Source organism: Aspergillus glaucus, assembly GCF_001890805.1.
Source record: "Aspergillus glaucus CBS 516.65 unplaced genomic scaffold ASPGLscaffold_6, whole genome shotgun sequence".
NCBI classification, from domain to species: Eukaryota; Fungi; Ascomycota; class Eurotiomycetes; order Eurotiales; family Aspergillaceae; genus Aspergillus; species Aspergillus glaucus.
This window is the reverse complement of record NW_019170458.1, coordinates 378,165-397,547: the sequence shown is the minus strand read 5'-3', so window position 1 is coordinate 397,547 and position 19,383 is coordinate 378,165. Positions and strand designations below refer to the sequence as shown.

Below are 19,383 nucleotides of genomic sequence, written 5' to 3'. Positions count from 1 at the left end.
TTATAAAACTTCACAGAGAAATCATTGAATAACGATGACCGGCAAATTAATTGAAGAAAGTACAGAGTGCAAAGTTGAGGTAGATAGAGATGCTTGACTTGCGCGGATGCGCGTTGAAGAAGCGCGCTATACCGCCTTGGGAAAACAGCTCACTAGCCCGATTGGGACATCTCCAGAATTTCTAAAAAGAGCCTCCGAACGACTATCGGATCGTGGCCAGATTCAACTTCCCTCCTCCCGCTTCTTTCACTCTACCGAGGGCTTTTGTCTTGGTTATTGTTTAATTATATTCTCTCCGTGATATTTTAACTTATCTCTTTTATTAAATCCGACTTCCTGCCACGCGGCAGACCACATTAAAAAAATGGCGATGCGTACGTCCCGGTGCCCCTCATTCTTGAATTTATGAACTAACTGTCAACTTTTCTCATTACAGAGCTTGATATGTCTCAAGGTCGATCCCCCGTCCTGCGAAATGTTCCGACCGTATCGAATTAGCGACTGACAGTCATAACAGCGTCGGTGATGAAGGATGAGCAAGGCCGGCCTTTCATCGTTGTCCGGGAGTACGTTCTTCGAATTCCTTTCTCTGCGGTTAATGGCTACACTCCGGAGACTGTGCTGATGGAATACGCGTTACAGTCAGGGAAAGAAGAAGAGACAACATGGCACCGATGCCGTGAAATCGCACATTGTCGCTGCCAAAACTGTCGCCAACATCGTGAAGAGTTCTCTGGTATGGTTATCGAACACGTTGCTTGAACAAAATCTAAGCATTATTCCAGGGTCCGCGTGGTCTCGACAAGATCCTGATCTCTCCGGATGGTGATATTACGGTGACGAACGATGGCGCAACTATTCTTGGGCAGGTCCGTCCTCAACCCCTCGACGCTTGTACGAAATTGTCACTGACCTCTCCCGTTCCTTAAGATGGAAATCACGAACAACGTTGCTAAGCTGCTGGTCGAACTCTCGAAATCCCAAGATGAAGAAATTGGTGACGGTACTACTGGTGTTGTCGTTCTGGCGGCAGCCATGTTGGAGCAGGCCGCGGATTTGATTGACAAGGGTATTCACCCTATCCGGATTGCGGATGGATACGATTCCGCTTGTGAGATCGCCCTTGAAAAACTCGATAATATCAGCGACGAAATCCCCTTCTCGAGAGAGAACACTGAGAACCTGCTGAAGGTCGCAAAGACCAGTTTGGGTAGCAAAATTGTCTCCAAGTCTCACGACCAGTTTGCGCAAATCGCCATCGATGCCGTTCTCTCCGTTGCTGATCTCGACCGTAAGGACGTCGACTTCGAGCTGATTAAGGTTGATGGCAAGGTTGGAGGTGCTCTTGAGGATTCCCTTCTGGTGAAGGGTGTTATTGTCGACAAGGACTTCTCCCACCCTCAGATGCCCGACGAGGTGACGGACGCAAAATTGGCGATTCTCACCTGCCCGTTCGAGCCCCCGAAGCCCAAGACCAAGCACAAGCTGGACATCACATCGGTCGACGAATTCAAGCGGTTGCAAAACTACGAAAGCGAGAAGTTCAAGGAGATGATTCAGAACCTGAAGGACTCAGGCGCCAACCTTGTTATCTGCCAGTGGGGTTTTGATGATGAGGCAAACCACCTTCTGCTCCAGAACAACCTCCCCGCTGTCCGGTGGGTTGGTGGCCCTGAAATCGAACTGATTGCCATCGCCACGAACGGTAGAATTGTCCCTCGTTTCGAGGACCTGAGTGCGGAGAAGCTGGGAACTGCTGGCCTTGTTAAGGAAATGACCTTCGGTACTACGCGGGAGAAGATGCTTGTCATTGAAGAGTGCGCCAACAGCCGTGCGGTGACTGTTTTCGTCCGGGGAAGCAACAAGATGGTTAGTCTGGGTTGCTAGCCTGATTACCCCATGATTTGCTAACATCGTGCTCTACAGATCATTGATGAAGCCAAGCGGTCGCTACACGATGCTCTGTGCGTCGTCCGCAACTTGGTGAGAGACAACCGGGTTGTGTACGGTGGTGGTGCCGCTGAAATTGCTTGCTCGCTTGCCGTCGAGGACGCTGCTGTCAAGGTGGGTTTCTAAATTATCTTGTCTACAGTACATTCATACTGACCTGTGAACTTTACAGAGCCCTGGTATTGAGCAATATGCCATGCGTGCATTCGCTGATGCACTGGATGCTGTGCCATTGGCCTTGGCCGAGAACTCTGGTTTAAGCCCTATTGAGACCCTCGCCTCTATCAAGTCGCGCCAGGTCAAGGAGAACAACACCCGCCTGGGCGTTGACTGCATGGTGACTGGTAACAACGGTATGTCTTGCAATCTGACTACTGTGCCTCCTTAGACTGACCGAATGCCAGACATGAGAGAGCACTTTGCTATCGACCCATTGATCGGAAAGCGCCAGCAGCTGTTGCTGGCCACCCAGCTGTGCCGTATGGTTCTTAAGGTATGTGATCGCTCTTCTCGTCTCATGATTTCCGGCTAACCAGTCACTAGATCAACAACGTCATCATTTCCGGCGACGATGACCAAGACTTCTAGATTTCTTGTATACAACTTCTGTCTCCCGGTGGCCAACTGCTGCTGAACGGACGTTGCAGTCATAGGGAATTCATATTTACATATATCTTGGTAATTCGTTTTTCATGTAGACAACATCGGTGTACAATGGAATAAAAGCAATTGATGTGCTTGATACAACCAGATCCTGAAGTAGCCATAGCGAATATGTCATTAGGCTTGCCTCTATTCTCTTCTTTTTTTTAGCTTCTCTTCTACTTCACTTTCCAGCTCATATCCTCTCTTGGCCCTTCTCTCCGTCTTTAATAGCCTTCGTTCTTCTAGCACTCATACTAGGATTGATATCCAGTAGAGGCTGCTATGGAAAAACGAGAATAACCTAAACCTCGATAGTCTAGTCTACCTTTGGCAAATCTCTGTCGTCAGGTTGTGTGAGCTCCAGAAGCCACCGTCTCGCTACTTCCGTGATTGAATGCATATAGACGAAGATTCAAGGGCCACAGGAGCTCCAACTATGAAAGACTACCGTTACCAACCGGCAGCCATTTCTTCGCTCGCTTGGCAAGGGAGAAGCCCAATTACTTGATAGTTATAATCCGTGAATATAGTTACATTCTAAGCCGTCTTTCGCCAGTTCTTGAAACCTATGTACCGTCAATTTTCTTCGAGGTAAGCAGAAGGAACTACAATAGCGTGAGTACCGAGAACCAATGCATAGAATATGGAATGCGTCCAGAGCTAGTCAGCTTTCTTTTCAGAAGATGACGGTAAGTCAGCACTTTGCGTTATCAGAGCGATATTCAACATTTAACTAACATGATGAATAGCACTACGGTAGATGCCTCGTGCCCATGACCTCAGTATTTCAGTTGGGACTAGTCTCCCTGATCCTGCCCGTCTCTTGGTCCGCTCCAGAAAAATCGGCAAAGTCTACGTTTCTGACGGTTATAATCTTGAAGCATCCAGTCCAGTCAAAATACATGGCTGAAAGGATAAGCCCGACACCGCATCCTCAAGTACGGGCCCTGAACGGCATTAGTCGATGGGTGTTCAAAGCTCGAAAGGCTTACAATATCCGGAATTTCATGGAGGAGGAAAATGTGATGGGAATTTCGGCGGCAAGCAGTGTTCAAGAATACATATGATTACAGTACTCGATGAGTGATTGCCAAGTCAGACGAGAACATCTCACGGTGCACGGAAACAGAAGCATAGCTCGCCACGTCCTACCATACCGCTGCCAGCTCCTCCGCGTCCAGCAGCCCCAAATCCCGGATTGGTTTGGCGAAGAACATAACCCCGTTGTGACAACGCATTTGTTGCAGAGACATTTTCAAAAACCCGGAATGCGCATGGAAGAAAGCATCCTCCATTCTCTACAGGAGAGATCCATAATGGTCTACCATCACCGTAAGGTGCGGCTGGTCAGAGAGACAAGGTATCTTCAATCAGATGTTAGCCTATAGATCTGTCGTCCCCACGAATATGTTAGGTTTTTGATATTGGTCTTCACAAACAGATGCCAAATTGAGGCCATCCTAAAGAGAGTGAACATAGCTTATCACAATGATATACACAGTCAAGCCAGGCTGGTTGCGTGATTCGCTGTCACTCGAATTAGACATGCGAGTGATCTCGAATGGGGACTCTCTCATAATCCCCTTTCAGAAAGGAGACGCTGTTCCGCAGCCCCTACAGAGAATATAAGCACATATTCACCACCATATGTGTTTATATCATTTATTTTATCATTGGACATCCGAAGAGACGAAGACGACTATCGACAACGTCAAATTGCCGCCAACCTGCATTTCGAATCGCCGAAACCTGAACCACCTTTTATAGTGGGGCAGCTATGTCGGGAGCTGGAGAGAAGGTGGCTAAACAGGACAATCCTGGAAAAGTGGAACCCGGGTACTTCCTCAGAGATAGGGCACTTGTATCCAAGGGGTCTGTGGGCAAATCGTCAAAGTGAAACGCCATGAGAGTAATCAAGTAATCGTCACTGGGGACCCTCTCATAATCCCCTTCCAGGAGATGATCCTGAGTCGGGACTTGAGGAAGGCTTGATCATTAGGAAGAAAAGACCGTTAATATTGCTCCTTTCGCATAAAGAGATGGCTGAAGTCAACGGAGGGTGGAAGGAGGATAGCAGAGAAAAACAAGTATTTTTGACTGGAAGGCAGTCCTTATTCATGTATTTCGCATCAGAAAGGAAAGCAGATTTATTAGTATCTACCATCGAATGTATTTGACTATGGGCACAGCTTTTCGCTTTCATCATGTGGAAATGATTAGGCATAATCCAGATGAGTAGCTTCTCGGCGTTGAGTCTGAAGGAGACTAAAGGAATAGAAAGCTAGTTGACTGTATACCGTTTGCGGTAAAAAGCAAGCCGCATCTCGGAACCCACTCAATCATCAGTGTGAGAATACCCACTCGTGCGAGTCTTGAAACCCGAGATAGCTAACAATGCTTCAACATCAGAACTACCATCCTCTGCCAATGTCCCGGTTTTGTTCCACTTTTTCATCCCCATCATTTTCGCGGTCCTTTCGAGTCATATGCAGGATCCTAGCTACGACAGCATGTATCTCAAGTAAGACAGGGCTGGGTAACTCATAACGGGAATCATGATTAACGAAACTGACTTTCCCAGAGCCTGGCAGGTATCTAGAGGAGACGATACTAGGGTCACGGTCTCTAATCCGATACGAATGTTCCTCAATCGCCTCCAGAGATACTAGGCCTGTGCGAAACAGGCATTGGAGGGATATATCCATTGTAATAGCATTACGCGGCGAATCAATATCCTCAGGACTCAAATTCAGGGAAGGGAAATAGCGCTCCGGCGTTTCCCAGAATAACACAGAGTGTGGCCCAGCAAGACCGCTCGGGATAATATGAGCAACTCTCGTTGAACACTTTAAGATTCCTTTGTGTTTCGGATCATGACAAGTCTGCTCGCAATTAGGCATGCCTGTTAGCAAGCATCTGAGACTGTCGCAGGAGCGACAGGCATTTTGAAGTTGCATCAAGCGCTTATATCCTTCTTCGTCTTCCATTTCGAGTTCTCCATAACGTGTTATTGGATACTTGTTTCCACGTGACGTCACAGCAAAAGATGTCCGTGGTTGTGTATACATTGGAAACAGGAGTCATTAAGCGAAACTGGGTGAGGTGGTGGAGGTCTTGATGAGTCTCGCATGATTTGATGTCATCAATCAAGTTCTTCTTTCCGTTGTCAGGTAGGTATATTAAGAAAGCGCGCAAGAGCTTAACGATACCATAACCAGGTTTTTGGAATTGATAATCAACAAGTTTCTTCTTTATATAGTCTGCCATGGTTAGTATGGAGTGAGATGGTAGGCTTATCCGCTGCGGGTTGAAAAATCATGTACCGCTCTATAGTAGTTACACGATTGCGTTTCCGGGGCTGCCTGGTTTTCTAGGGTTCACTCAATCACGTGAACGGACGGTTGAATAAATCTGGTTAATTTTTTCCTTACAGCTTCTCCAAGTATCAATGCTCTCGTTTAGCAGCTAATGATATTCTCAGTCTTGGGTGGGTGTTGGGAAAGCCCTCGTTTACCTCGCTTACGAGAGTACTCCGTTCCAGTGCCTGCTCTTGGGGTTTAATCTTGGTTGTGAGCGATGTAAATGATCAAGATATTGTTTTACGAGGCAGTCTCTCCCCGGATCGATACCAAAAGTTCTTCGATAGGGCCTTCACATTCACATGTCGTCGGCACTGGGCCGTGTCTATTGCTTCAAATATAAGTAGCTACGCGGAAAGTTGGCCATAACAAAGTTGATCATACTGTTCGCCAGGATCTCTCTGAGTCCATAGTTGTGATTTCACGTCTCTAACTGTTAAGCACTAAAAAAGCAGAGGACGACTTTATTCGACCAGAGCTAGCGTGAGAGGTTATAACATAGAGCGTTTGAACGATGACAAGACTTTTGCGAAAGGAACACGAACAGACGCAATGGCACTTATATAGCACCTAAGTAGGTCCTAAGCCCGAGTCCGTAGACCAATCAGGAATCACATGTGCATCGAAACTATTTTCAGGAATATAATCAAACAATCCCACTTCATTGGTACCGGGAAATCCTTGAAGGCCTTCAAAAATTTCATTGTTCCAAGAAGTACCTTGAAAGAAAATCTGCAATGAAGGATCGATTTCGTAATTTGTCGAATGCACATCCGTGTTCTCGAGTGTGGTTGGTTGTTGCGCAGTATCCGGATGCGAATTTAATTCAGAGTCTTCTATATGGGTAGACAGACTCTGTGCCGGTTGAGACCGATCTCTGATTCTATTTAGGACTTCCAGACACCTTGCTGCAGCTTTGTTATTCTGGCTTAGACTAGCCAGGCAGTCGCATGACTTCGAAAAGGAAGAAACCGAGAGTTCCTGATGAACTGCCGCCAGGCCCGTGTCTGTGGGCTGACATGGTTTCAGATGATGAATACTTAGAACAATGGCTGCCTGAAAAAGAAAGTAAGTGGCATACCAGCTGAGGCCAGTATGCAAGGCATCAGCTTGGTCAACGCAAAATATTGTGATGCTCTGGATAGTTTTGAGTGCAGCATTTTGACACATTACAAACGCCTCTTCGCTATCCTGTGGGAACTTGCACAAGCGCTGAGTTCCCCACCACAGCATCATTTGCAAGTTTTGCTCCTTCCAGCATACTATTGCTCGCGGGCCACGGAACCACCTTGGAATGTCTTGGGACGTAAAATAGTCAGGCAAGGATAGTTTCCAGGCTTGAAGTTGATGATCGAGCGAGCGTGAGATACTTGGATTGAATGATTTTTCATTCGGAGCACCAACCACGTCACTGTAGACCATATTTCCGATAATTGCCAAACGTGCTTGTGCACTAATGGCCGAATAAGTGGTTGTTTTGTTCGTTGGTTCCGGGAGAGGCGAATTCATGGAGCAGGACTGAGACATTGAGGTCAGCAGTCTGTCCCTAAGAACAGAAAATAGTTACCACTTACGGAATCATCGATGTTGCGAGGAAACCGAGTTTCGATGAAGGAGTTAGATATCGTGGTTGGTCTTCCGGTGGTGAGACTCAATCCACTGTCAAAACAATAGATGATCCACCAGACAATCCTCCTTTGTTCGTGCATTAATGTGTCATTGCTCGTTACCGCAGGTGGCTCGCGATGAAGGCCAAGTCCAAGAGCCATCCGATATGCAATCCCAATGAAGTTGTACCCTGTGTTGGGCCGATTTCGCTTCTGGAGATAGTTACCCTGTAATCAAGTTAGTACGAAAAAGCTGGGCCTAATTAATGAATAATGTCTAGGTTACCATAAGAAGAAAGGCTTGCACAGTGAGGAGAGTACCTGACTCCAGCATACGCATCGACATGCGTGAGCGTGCAGCGATGTAGTATCTTGACTGCTCCGTCTCTGGCCCGCCAGCGAGAATCCATTCCCCAATTGCTAAAACAATATGGAATATCAAATGCCATCTCGAGCAGGCGTCAATTTCTGCACGACTCTGGTATTGCCGCCGAAATGTTTTCTCGTGCAGTATTGGGTATGACGGATTATAGAACATGAAATAAGAGTCAACTAAGCTTTCTAAAACAACTGTGTTGCTCAGATTTGCCGATATTGATAGCTCTTTGGTTGCACTGGGAACCCGAGGCGAGTTCTCTGGGACAGGATACCCAGGAAGCAAGTTCGAGATAGTTCTTAGAAGATGAGACCCAGAGCTGTTTCCTAAAGACGCTATCAGAACAGGCTCCAAATTACGGCTCGTGTTGTATTACCAAGATATCCGGACCCTGTGCTTCCTGTCGGGAGTGATGCCATTCCATCTAGATCGTCTGTTTGCGAGGGTGAGGTCATCGGAGATTCGTTCCACTCAAACTTGTCTGCAGAAGGGGCATTTTCCCTTGTAGGCTCAGAATACCATTGTACTCCAGGTGAAGACTCATTGCTTTTGCCAGACGTTTTCATTGTTCTCAAGGCTCTCTCAATGTCAACATCCGGGTTGAGCTTCTGCAACAGCCTCTCCAAATTGGCACATCGATTTTCTAGTTCTTCCAAATTCCTACTTGTTTTAGAGACAAAACGATCCAAGAGCAAAAAGAAGTACTAACTTCCTTGTTAAAGGCGTGCGAGACGGTGGACGAACAAAGACACATGACTTGTGATTTCGAGAGCAGTAAAGGCAAGGCGAAGTGCCCGAACACTTGGTCATCTGTAAATGATTTGTTGGGTCAAGGAGTGAGTAATATTCATGTAGCTCACCTTGCTCTTGCGTTTCTATGCGAAATGAGAGCACCATATTAGCTGATAGCCTTTCCATGCACACTAAAATCCACTCACCCTGCATTCTGTACACTGCGGGCATCTGTCAACCGGATGAACGGACTACCAGAAAATGAAGGGAAACCTACTACCCGGATCTCTACGGGCCCCGAACCAGCACTCGATGATTTCGGCATGGTGAGAGATGATCAGTCATCCGCGATATAGTGCAAAAAATGCAATTTTGTAGTCACTGAGATATCGTCGTATGATCACGTGCAAGCTAATCGGGCCACAACATTCCGAAAGCATGGTTCCCCAGATCCTATTTTCTCCACCATGCGGGCGTGAGAAGCGGAGAGAAATTACGGAGTACATCAAGCCGGTATTGGTTTGAGAATGGCATTGAGACTGTAGCGACTTTCTTGTCAAAGGTAGTTGTGTATTGCCCTAATTGATATAAATGGAGAGAGAATGGCTCTTGTCATTTACAGCCCAATTTAAGCACATATATATCGAACGTGACAAAAATTGTCTTCATAGATACACATCAAGTTTAAAGACAACGATAAGATGTTTCATTTTGGATACCATTCCTCCCCCAATCCTCCCACCAAATGTATACAGTACCCAGCGACAGTGGATTCAATCCTCTTGACTCTTCGAACCATCGACACTTTGGACAACCACAGCCGGCTTGATCAAGTGCGTCCGTATATCCAAACCGTCGGGAAGATCATTATTCTCGGCTCGTCGAACGGCATCCTCCCACGTACTCTCAATGCTGCTTACAAGGTGTCGCCTAGCAACACGCTGTTTGGCGATTTCCATGTCAACATCCACGAACCAAGTGTCATCCACATAATTAACAATCTCGGACCACGGGGCGATGTCACAGACCAAGTAGTTGCCTTCGAGAATTATAATCGAGATGTCCGGGGACACACAGATACCGTTTTCAATAGGGTCCCCTACTGCATGGTCAAATTGCGGCGCGTAAAAGGTTTCTTTTTGTACGTCCGTCTTGCCGAGATGGAGGATTTTGACCAATTGCAGTACCCCCGCTGCGTCGAAGGTCCAGTGTGCACCGCGGCATGCATATGCCTCTTCGCGATTTGGTAGTGAATTCAGAAATGCCTTTGGATGGTGGAAGCCGTCCATCGGGAGTGTGGTAGCGAGGGGCTTTGCGGTTTGCGAATTGAGACGTCTAGCCACGGCTTTTGCGATTGTGGACTTTCCTGAGCCTGGAGGGCCGCTGAGAGCGATAATAACACGGTTTGAAGCGCATTTGTCATTCTTCTGGAATTTGTATATTTCAGAGACCCTAGAAACAAGATCTTTATAGACACGTTCCATTTTTGCAGAGAAATGGACAATATCTTCTGCGTTGAGTGAATTTGTCCGCCCCCCCTTTTCTCCAATTTAGGCTCGGTAGCCATAGGCTGTCAAATCATTCATTATCCGCCTTTCCTTGTGTTGGTTCTTTCCAGGTCTTCGCCATAAAGGTGGTCCGGCGCCTCCACAAGCCACCGGGCCACTGTCAACCGTAGAGGATCTGTAGGTTACACTTGCAGGAGTCCGAGCCACTCTTGTCCGCTTCACATGGTGAGCATCTCCTCTTCGATCAACAGCAACGTGCTATGTACTGAATGAGCAAGACTCGTAGACTTTCAGCTGGCTATGGTTTCGGTCTTTTTTATTTATCGGAAGTTCATGCTTCGGGGGGAGTATCCATGACTGGCGAAACAAATTGCGATTCAGCCCTGCGAGGCAAACGATAAACAATGGAGAGCTAGCGCTTTCATAGTTTCTGCTATTATTCAGTTTTTAGTTGTGGTAGACCTTGGACCTCCGCAATTACAACCATCGGAACAGAACCGGCCGAGCCCAACTCCAATCGATTTCGTGTAACTGGGAGGATCTGTCTTTTTTCTATTATTTTTGACCTTTCCATTCCCCTCCCTCCCATAATTTACCTGTCTACGGTAGATATCAATAACGAAGAACTATTCAAGTGAATTACGGACAGCGTTCGTCCTAGGGTTAGCTTCGGAATAGCAGCACAGGAAAACTGTCCACCGCGCGATTACCCTATTCTCTGAGTGGGTCTGACATGCTATTATAAGATCCTACGGCGTGTTGAGTATTTCTCTCAATGCGATCTTTCTCTCGAGCGCAGCTTCAACGGAACCAGAAAGATAACACAGAGCGAACAAAACATGGATCCAAACGCGAAGAACCCGTCATGTCTTCTCTACAGTTCGTTAGATGCCCGGTTCGAGGACCGACCAATTCCAGTGCTTGAGGATCCGCACGATGTCATTGTTCGAATCGCTTATACAGGTGTTTGTGGGAGCGACGTGAGTAAATCCATCTCATTGCCTGCTGCTATCAGCAGTCGCAGTAGCGCAGCTGTCATCTCCCGGTCAATTTCCAGCCTTACTGACATCTTCGATCAGGTCCATTTCTGGCTGCACGGGGGAATCCGGACCTTCGTGTCCGAAACTCAACCCCTAACAATGGGCCACGAAGCATCCGGGACTATACTCGTAGTGGGCTCCGCGGTGACCTCCCTTTGTCCTGGAGATAAAGTTGCAATTGAACCAGGCTACCCATGCCGCCGCTGCCACCATTGCAAACACGGCCATTACAACCTCTGTCCAGGGATGAAATTTGCAGCCGATCCCCCCGTGCTGCATGGGACGCTCACCAAATATTTCATGCTGCCTGCTGACTTCTGCTACAAAATGCCTGAGAGCATCAGTCTGACAGAAGCAGTTCTCATGGAGCCTCTGGCTGTTGCCATCCATGCTGTGCGCCAGGCAGATGTTAGACCTGGGAGGACTGTTATTGTGTTTGGTGCTGGGACTGTTGGGCTTTTTTGTGCGGCTGTTGCTAGGGAGTTTGGTGCTGTTGTTGTGGTCTCTGTGGATATCGTGGAACGCAAGCTTTCCTTCGCGCAGCGCTTTGTTGGTAATTCTGTGGGGAGAACGGTCCTTGCTGATCCATGGCTTAGTCCCGAGGAGAATGCAGCCCGCTTGATACAAGAGCATGGGTCGGGGGAGGGTGCTGATATTGCTATTGATGCATCTGGTGCTGAGATGTCAGTGCAAACAGCACTATTCTCACTGCACAAGGGAGGGACTTATGCTCAGGTGGGAATGGGAAAGCGCAAGATCGAGTTTCCTATATCGGAAATGTGTGAGAAGGAGATTACTGCTAAGGGTTGTTTCCGGTATGGAGCCGGGGACTTTGATTTGGGGGTGCACCTTGTGGGTTCAGGGAAAGTATCGTTGTCTGGACTGGTGACGAGCGTCTTTCCGTTTGAGTCGGCTACTGAGGCGTGGGAAACGGCTAAGCGTGGGGAGGGGACGAAGACGTTGATTGAAGGGCCCAAAGATTGAACACGCAATTTATCAGTATGTGCATTCTTTTGCGGAGTGATTGGATTGATGAATTATCGACATGTATCATTGCATTCTTTTATACTTGTACTTGTGCAAAGTATTCTGATCTTTGCTTCTGCTCTTAATCAAACATGTCCAGATGGGATCTACATTATGCAACTCTATCGCTCTATATACATTTAGCGTACCAGCTACCCAGACAACCACCCGCACATGCTGCAATCTAGAGCTGCAAGTATCGTAAACTACACCGTACAGCAATAACAATGAACTAACAAACACAACAAGTAGTTACGTGCTATACGTATACAATAAACATGACTGACATCCCCTCACATCCACGAGTCAAGGGGCTAACCGGGAACGCGGCCCGGAAGACAGATTGTGACGAGTCGACTGATATGCATCTAGGATGGTAGATATATACACTGATCACGGCGTACTCCGTACATAGTCTACAATACGAAGCAGAAAACTGCTAGACTATGTGTTGAGAATCGCATGAATACTAAAGTCTGAGCACAGGAATGATTGGTGTAAAGCGCATGGCGTATAGCTATACGGCATGATTGAGTGATTGATCGATAGCCATCGCTTTATTGCATGTTATTAACGCTTGGATTCCAAAACAGACAATGTCTATCATCGAGTGATCGCCCACGATCAACGCGGCGGTGGATATCGATCTCCCTGAATAGAAGCAAACAATTTCTTGCATCTGCATAACTGCGTACTGTACAGGATACACCGTACAGCGTCCGATACGATATAAAGCGTAGACGCACAAAAAGTGAGATATCCTTGGTTACCAAAGGATAATGGCAGAAAGTAGGACGGGGATCGGGTATTGATATCGGCGCATGACCATTCTCCGGATGTGAGTTTTCGCTCCGTTACCTGTCATTGAATCAATGGGTGTTTAATTATTGTTTGCTAGTTATTGAAAACGTACGCCCCCCTAACCAACGCCGTTCCGGATACATAGTTCGTCGGAAGATGACTATCCGGCTAGAAATACTGAACCAGTGTAATATCCGAGGACGGAAACCCCCCAATGTGTCATGTGATGTTCTGCCTCGGCTCAGGGGCCCCGGTTTTTTACCGGATGGGGATGTGTATGTCCTCGTGACCAAACCTGGGGTTTTTGCCACTCTGGGGTTATCCGCAGACTATATCATACTATGTTAAGCGAGTTGTTTTTATGCGTTTGAATCCGGATAGATGGGCATGATTTCATTCCGGTCCATGGCTGTGGTTTTGTTGATCGTCGCTGGTGTACTTGTACTTGTATGTACTTGTATACAAACGTAGTCTGTACAGGTGATGAAATGGTGAAACATGCCAGTAAGAGAGCGACGCATGAAAGGAAGCCGGTTAGTAGCAGAACTGCGAAACCAGATATAACTCGTCTGACTATCCCGTACTCCGTAAGGAGCACTGTGCTGAGTTATAATTAGTGAAGCATTGGTTGTATGCCTTCCCAGGGGGTAGTACTGGTACGCCATACAGGGCAGTATACATCAAATGACCCTGTTTATGCATGTAATCTGTACTGGATGCGCTCTTATACTCATTCTAGCCCTATTATGCGGCTTTTGCAGTTTGGACCCGGTACGGCTGCACAGAAAAGGGTTCTTTCTTCCCTTTGCCGCTTGCAGGGTATAACCAACAGTGCATATCTGTACACAGCCTGACGTGGACTCGCGCTCACATGAGCCCGAGAGCATGCAACTGTGCCACTTGCAGACTGATAGTCGGTTCCGGCGTGTTGGAAACACTGAGCTGGGCATCTGTCATTGTTTGGCCCCGGATTTGAAGTTGTAGCAGCATTGGCTCTTGTGACCGTTGCCCGAAATTGGGCACAAAGGACTAACTACTCCTACTCCGCCTTCCGTTTCATATTTGACGGTCGAGGATATCCGCCAGGGATGAACCGGAAGACGTAACAAAGGGGCGGTAACGCGGGAGATGCTCGCATGATACAGACCAGATAAAAACGAACACATCATTGCAGAAAAATGGCCCTGAATACCAGCGAGGATAAAGAATTGATCAACCAGATCGGAAGTCTGGCGGTAGTTCCCCGGGCCGGTAAGGTATGCAACTGAGAAACAACTGGAACATGCCACACCGATCCAGGAGCATCACAAAAAGCAAAACCCCGGAAGATCCCAATTAAGACCAACAAGACGAGGAAGGGACAAACAGCGTAGCAGGCTATCCCGACTATCGGAAATTTTACAAGGTCATATGGCCGTCCCAATTCGGTAAGCAAACAGTTACAGAAAGGGACGGAAGTGGGAAGCATTTCCGGCGAAAAAAAAAAAAAAAAAGAAGGAATTTTTCAAAGCAACGTGACTCAAGACCAACAGTTCTCGAACTCCTAAAGAAAAAAAAGAAAGAAGAATCCGAAATCCCGTGGCCACAAAGCAAACAGTTGAACAGAGGCGGCCTTTTGTATCATCTAGTTGCAACGATTGCAACAGCAATGAAAAAAAGAAAGTAAAAGTCAGCAGGACAATTATGTGTGGCGCACGACGGAAGCGAGCAGGGACGCGAATCCCTTCCTTTTCTTCTTCTTCTGTTGTTGTGAGGGTTGATGTGATGATTATTGTTGCATGATGAGAATAGAGAGTGGAAGGCAAGGCGGACTTGACTGAAGTTGATCGCGGGCGCCAATCATTGGCGGGACCTGGTCAAGTGACGGATGAATTGTCCAAACCGCTGACTAAGGCTAGCGATAGGTCACAGGATCTGGATGATTGGTGTCTAGACCGCGACCATTCAGTTGGGCAGTCTATGCGAGCACCGAGTACTCTGTAACGACATTTGTATAAGCATCACCAGACTCTAAAAGACAGCTCATCAATCACGGTACTCTATCATTAACCGCTGTCAGTTTGTACTTTGTGCTTCACTCTACTACCACTATGTAGTTGTATGCTTCCATACGCGCCGTATTCTGTATTCTGTATCCAGCATTTGCAGTGGAACCTCCGGAAACAGACCGGTAAAATTACTGACCCACCGCTGGGGTACAACTTCGGAAGTACGTAATTTATGACCAGTAAATTTTCAGGGCGGTAATAAAACGGACCAACCCAACCGGCTGAAATTCTGACCGCCATCCTTCATCGTCCAATCAGAAAAATGGATCTGGAACCTGCTTTTCGGGACTCCCCCGTTCGCCCCTCGCAATTCCTGCTCCGGTGGTATTCATTGCATACGCTACCAATTCATACTGTATGGTAATATATACCCATACATACATACTCTCCACTCCCCTAATAATAACAGGTATTTTCCTCCTTCTTCCGCTCCACCTCTTTTTCTCTCTTTTTTGTGTCGTTCTTCCGTTTCTCCTTCCCATCACCTACTCTCTCTCTCTCTCTCTCTCTCTCTTCTCTCTTTACCAGCCTACCTCATACGGCTTCAATCCTCTTACCCCGTCGATTTCACCCCTATCCCCCATTCAACTCTCCTACCGTCGGTCGTTTTCCACCCTCTCCGCATCCAACTCAGTAGAACGGACGTGAAGAAAGACAAGGAACGTGCCAACAATTTGAGGGAAAGAGCAAAGACAAAGAAGATTGTCGAATTAGCTCGGAATTAGGAAAGGGAAACCCTGACATCCAGCGTGACCTACGAAAACTTGTGGAAGGAATCAATCCGCGCTCTATACCTTACTAGGTCTTCCGCATCATTGTGTTACTCTCACCCGGATTGAATTCGATATCTACGACGATCCCCGTTCATCCGTAACCGAACCTTTTCTTGGAAGCACCCCATTGATCGGCTGCATTCATTGCACAGGCTTTGTTGCAGCTACGGCGCCAATTCCCTTCTACTTGATCGGTATTCTGCAGCGCATCCTGCAGACCAAAAAGCTTAGGTCATCCGGTGATATCCTCTACCAGTTCGCGGTGTACTCTCGCCATCGTTACTCTAGCGCCGCACGACCGCACTCGGGGGAGACGGCGACCCCGAATCGACGAGAAGTTCTCGAACAACAAAAAGGATCACGAGCCTTTAAAACCGTGGCTTCACTAGAAAGGATAATATGTTTCCTCGCTTGGCTACTCCGGTATTGACCGTGGATACGGAAAAGATCCACAAGGTAGATACGGCAAATGCGCAGAGTTTACATGGGATGTGGATGGGTAAGCTTATTGCTGTCTTCTGTGCTACTTTTTTTGGTTAGTCTGGGCTGACAATTATCTCTTACGAAACAGTGTTCTCGAAATGTGCCGATTATATGGACCAGGGTCGTCGATTGGAAAACCTCAGCTGGAGATTATGGACGCGGGAAACATTTTGCGTTGACCCTGAAACCTCGAGTGAGGCGTCGGTATTGCCACTTCTCCGTTCCGAGGCAGGTGACTTGCCCGACCTTTCTTCCAGTGTCGAATCCGCGGCCTCGGACCAAGCAGAGAAAATCGAACACCACATCAAACGCCCCAAATGTGACTACAAACCGGCAGTAGTTCGTGAAGATTCCATGCTTAACCTCGGTCGCGGAAAGGAGAAGCATATCACGTCTTCTGGCTTGGAACGAATGGTACTTAACATCAAAGAGAAGAAGGATCTTCAACCTATTCCTCCTACCATGACAGTATCGCCACCCGTCGTTGACATTACTACACGCTCCTCTACAAGACCCTCATCCCCCACCCCTACCCCGCCCTCGACCTCCACCGCGAAGGAAGTCCCAGTTCGTCCATCGTTGGTACGGAAACAACCCATCGACTCGACCGAGTCGTGCTCGACCACTGCGCCCGAGAACAATGACAGCGATGTACCACAACAGGACGCCTCTGATACGAGTGTTTCTTCCTCTGGTATCATCCCGACCCGCCCCAGTCTGATCAAGTCTCCCAGCATCGTCCGTGGATTCTCTCCTTCGCAAATCTCTTCGTCGTATCGCTCGCAGCCCAGGTTGGCTCCCGAACCCCGGAAAATGAGCACTCCCGTACAACGCAGGCCATCCCCTCTGAAGAAGAAAGGTGGAATGTTCACACTGGGTGGTTCGTCTGGCGATGATGACGAGAGCTCCTTCGACGATCGTATGCTGGCCCAACAAACGCACCGCAGCTCTCTTTCGGATGAATTGAGCAAGCCTACAACCGTCGCTCCCAGTCCTATGAAGAAGGTGACTACATTCAAGGACCAAGTTGGCACGATCGACCCACCAAAGGATGACAGTCACGACAGCGATGAGGATGCGATCGAGACCGATGATGACGATATCTCCGAAAGTGCTATCGATGATGATGATGAGGACTCGGATTGGGAAGATTCGGTCACAGAAAGTGGACGGTCCAGCGTGGAGGAGAACCGCATGTTCCAGCGTGTGGATTCTCGACCCAACCTTGTATCGCGTCGCTCCATGCTCACCATGATGATGAACCATCCGAACAAGTTGCAAGGACCTGCCTTCCGTTCCAGCCCTGCTCTGCAGCGACAGCGATCACGCCTGACATGCCCCAATGGTCCGTCGTATCCCATTTCTCCGCCTGAAGATGGGGACGACTTGACAATGCGTGGTCCTGAAGTGCCCCGATCCAAGCCGATCATCGTGACACCCAATCCGCAATCAGTCGCCCATTCGCCGCGGACTACGCGCAGAAACATGCTTGCTACCGAGTTGACCGAATCCCTCCGACACCATCTCCTGTGGGAGCGTCAGCAGAAGGGCGCAACAGCAAACGCCTTCTTGAAGCGACGACACACTGCCCATGACATGGCCAACCTGCAGGAATATCCTGGAGCTAAGGGAGCTCGAGGACAGGCCGACCAACATAAGGAGAAGGAGCTATCGAAAGGAAATGGTTCCTATTCCAATTATACCGACTATGGACCGTGGGAATACCATGCCAAGGGATGGTAGAGACCCCTTTGCTTCTTCATTTCTCGACTTCATTTCCTCTTCATCTTTCTTTCTTCCTTTCTTTTCACCGGGTCACGACTCGTGCATGTGCCGCTTCGTTTTTCGGGATGGGTTAATGTGTTTGATACCCGATTTTCCACCGACTTTGCTTCATGTCTTTTCAGTGAAGACCACCGATAAAATACCCTTGTGACAGTTACGATCACGACGACTCTGCATAGCATCTTGGCGCACTTGAGGGATTTATTTTACGTTCATCTGTGGTCTTATTTCTTCGTTCGGTTTTTTTCATTTTCACACTGCATGGCCTCGGCTGTTTGTTTCTATGATCTGGGCTATTTAGAGGACCGACTCTACGGAATTAATTATCTTGTACAGTTTTGTTTCGTCCCAGTTGCATGGCGATGGCGATGGGCATTTGGGTCATGGTGGTTTTGTTTTTTTTTTTTTTTTTATGTTTATCTTGTGCTCCGGAAGGCTTTTTCAGCATTCAAAAATTTCGGCCTACGACTACGCCTGTCATCGCTGCGACTAGGGACCCGGCCTTATTAGGCCACTAAAAATGCATCTTCACTTTTTTGTCGATCTCAGTTTTGTTTTGATACCAGATACCAAACAGTTTTCTTGCGAGTTTTCTTGGTTCACATGTACCTTACTATCTCCACATCACCATAGAAAAAGCATATAAAAAGTTCAAGATCATATGATGCCATGATTATCGAGTACACCGTATTTTCAGTCCGGGATGCTTCCCCGGACCAGGATAGCTTGTCAATGGATGTGTTCTAGAATCGCACTGGTCGCTCTGATATGCAGGATGATGGGATGGTTACTTTTATGCAGCCATGTCTTGTTGAAGAGCCATGCCTTGTGACTTTAAAGTCCGAATATTGGAAATGCGACCCGGTGGGAGGGCTCATGATGATGTTGGTTATTCGGGTACGCCGTACTTGTACAGATACTTGTAGAGAATGCTGTACAATAGGCGACCTTTGCTCATCATTCGTCTTGGAGAAAAATGGAGGCAGCACTCCGTACAACCACAAGTGAATACAACACCTTCCAAAGCATTCTTACTTCTTCGAATACCTTCATCAATTCACCATGTACTCATAGAACCATCGACCCAAATCTTCGCCACCTCATGACAGTCCTTACCCGTTTCGGCGACCAGATCGAGTATCCCCCGGCCGGGGGATGCGGGAGAGATGGAAGATAAAAGATGCGCCTTGAACTTGGTTCTCTGTTGTATAATCCGCCGGAGTTACGCCGCCGCCAAGTAACTTTCCATT

At 47.7% G+C, this 19,383-nt stretch overlaps 6 protein-coding genes across 6 annotated transcripts; 4 read left to right on the top strand and 2 right to left on the bottom strand.

Annotated features, from left to right (window-relative positions):
- Positions 1 to 214: 214 nt before the first annotated feature.
- On the top strand, positions 215 to 2,702 carry ASPGLDRAFT_145938 (chaperonin-containing T-complex subunit CCT5). Its single transcript, XM_022541868.1, has 10 exons — positions 215 to 374; positions 437 to 454; positions 518 to 566; positions 643 to 736; positions 786 to 869; positions 931 to 1,869; positions 1,927 to 2,064; positions 2,123 to 2,303; positions 2,355 to 2,443; positions 2,494 to 2,702. Exons 1-10 carry the CDS (start codon positions 365 to 367, stop codon positions 2,536 to 2,538), a joined length of 1,647 nt encoding a protein of 548 aa, XP_022402674.1. The 5' UTR covers positions 215 to 364; the 3' UTR covers positions 2,539 to 2,702.
- A 461-nt stretch (positions 2,703 to 3,163) lies between these two features.
- Positions 3,164 to 3,662, top strand: ASPGLDRAFT_24144 (uncharacterized protein; the record flags this gene model as incomplete). The annotated part of the gene is made up of 3 exons (XM_022543364.1): positions 3,164 to 3,186; positions 3,236 to 3,284; positions 3,345 to 3,662. The coding sequence occupies 3 exons, from the start codon at positions 3,164 to 3,166 to the stop codon at positions 3,660 to 3,662; spliced, it is 390 nt and encodes a 129-aa protein (XP_022402673.1).
- A 2,862-nt stretch (positions 3,663 to 6,524) lies between these two features.
- On the bottom strand, positions 6,525 to 8,747 carry ASPGLDRAFT_122139 (fungal specific transcription factor domain-containing protein; the record flags this gene model as incomplete). The annotated part of the gene is made up of 5 exons (XM_022540294.1): positions 6,525 to 7,472; positions 7,529 to 7,789; positions 7,848 to 8,263; positions 8,314 to 8,597; positions 8,647 to 8,747. 5 exons carry the CDS (start codon positions 8,745 to 8,747, stop codon positions 6,525 to 6,527), a joined length of 2,010 nt encoding a protein of 669 aa, XP_022402672.1.
- A 469-nt stretch (positions 8,748 to 9,216) lies between these two features.
- On the bottom strand, positions 9,217 to 10,278 carry ASPGLDRAFT_44961 (phosphoribulokinase/uridine kinase family protein). Its single transcript, XM_022546131.1, has one exon. The coding sequence runs from the start codon at positions 10,151 to 10,153 to the stop codon at positions 9,443 to 9,445; it is 711 nt and encodes a 236-aa protein (XP_022402671.1). The 5' UTR covers positions 10,154 to 10,278; the 3' UTR covers positions 9,217 to 9,442.
- Positions 10,279 to 10,521: 243 nt separating this feature from the next.
- ASPGLDRAFT_167793 (NAD(P)-dependent alcohol dehydrogenase) lies at positions 10,522 to 12,530 on the top strand. The gene is made up of 2 exons (XM_022542651.1): positions 10,522 to 11,157; positions 11,257 to 12,530. Exons 1-2 carry the CDS (start codon positions 11,017 to 11,019, stop codon positions 12,199 to 12,201), a joined length of 1,086 nt encoding a protein of 361 aa, XP_022402670.1. The 5' UTR covers positions 10,522 to 11,016; the 3' UTR covers positions 12,202 to 12,530.
- Positions 12,531 to 16,264: 3,734 nt separating this feature from the next.
- Positions 16,265 to 18,091, top strand: ASPGLDRAFT_33887 (uncharacterized protein; the record flags this gene model as incomplete). Its single annotated transcript, XM_022544373.1, has 2 exons — positions 16,265 to 16,364; positions 16,437 to 18,091. 2 exons carry the CDS (start codon positions 16,265 to 16,267, stop codon positions 18,089 to 18,091), a joined length of 1,755 nt encoding a protein of 584 aa, XP_022402669.1.
- Between the last annotated feature and the right edge of the window lie 1,292 nt (positions 18,092 to 19,383).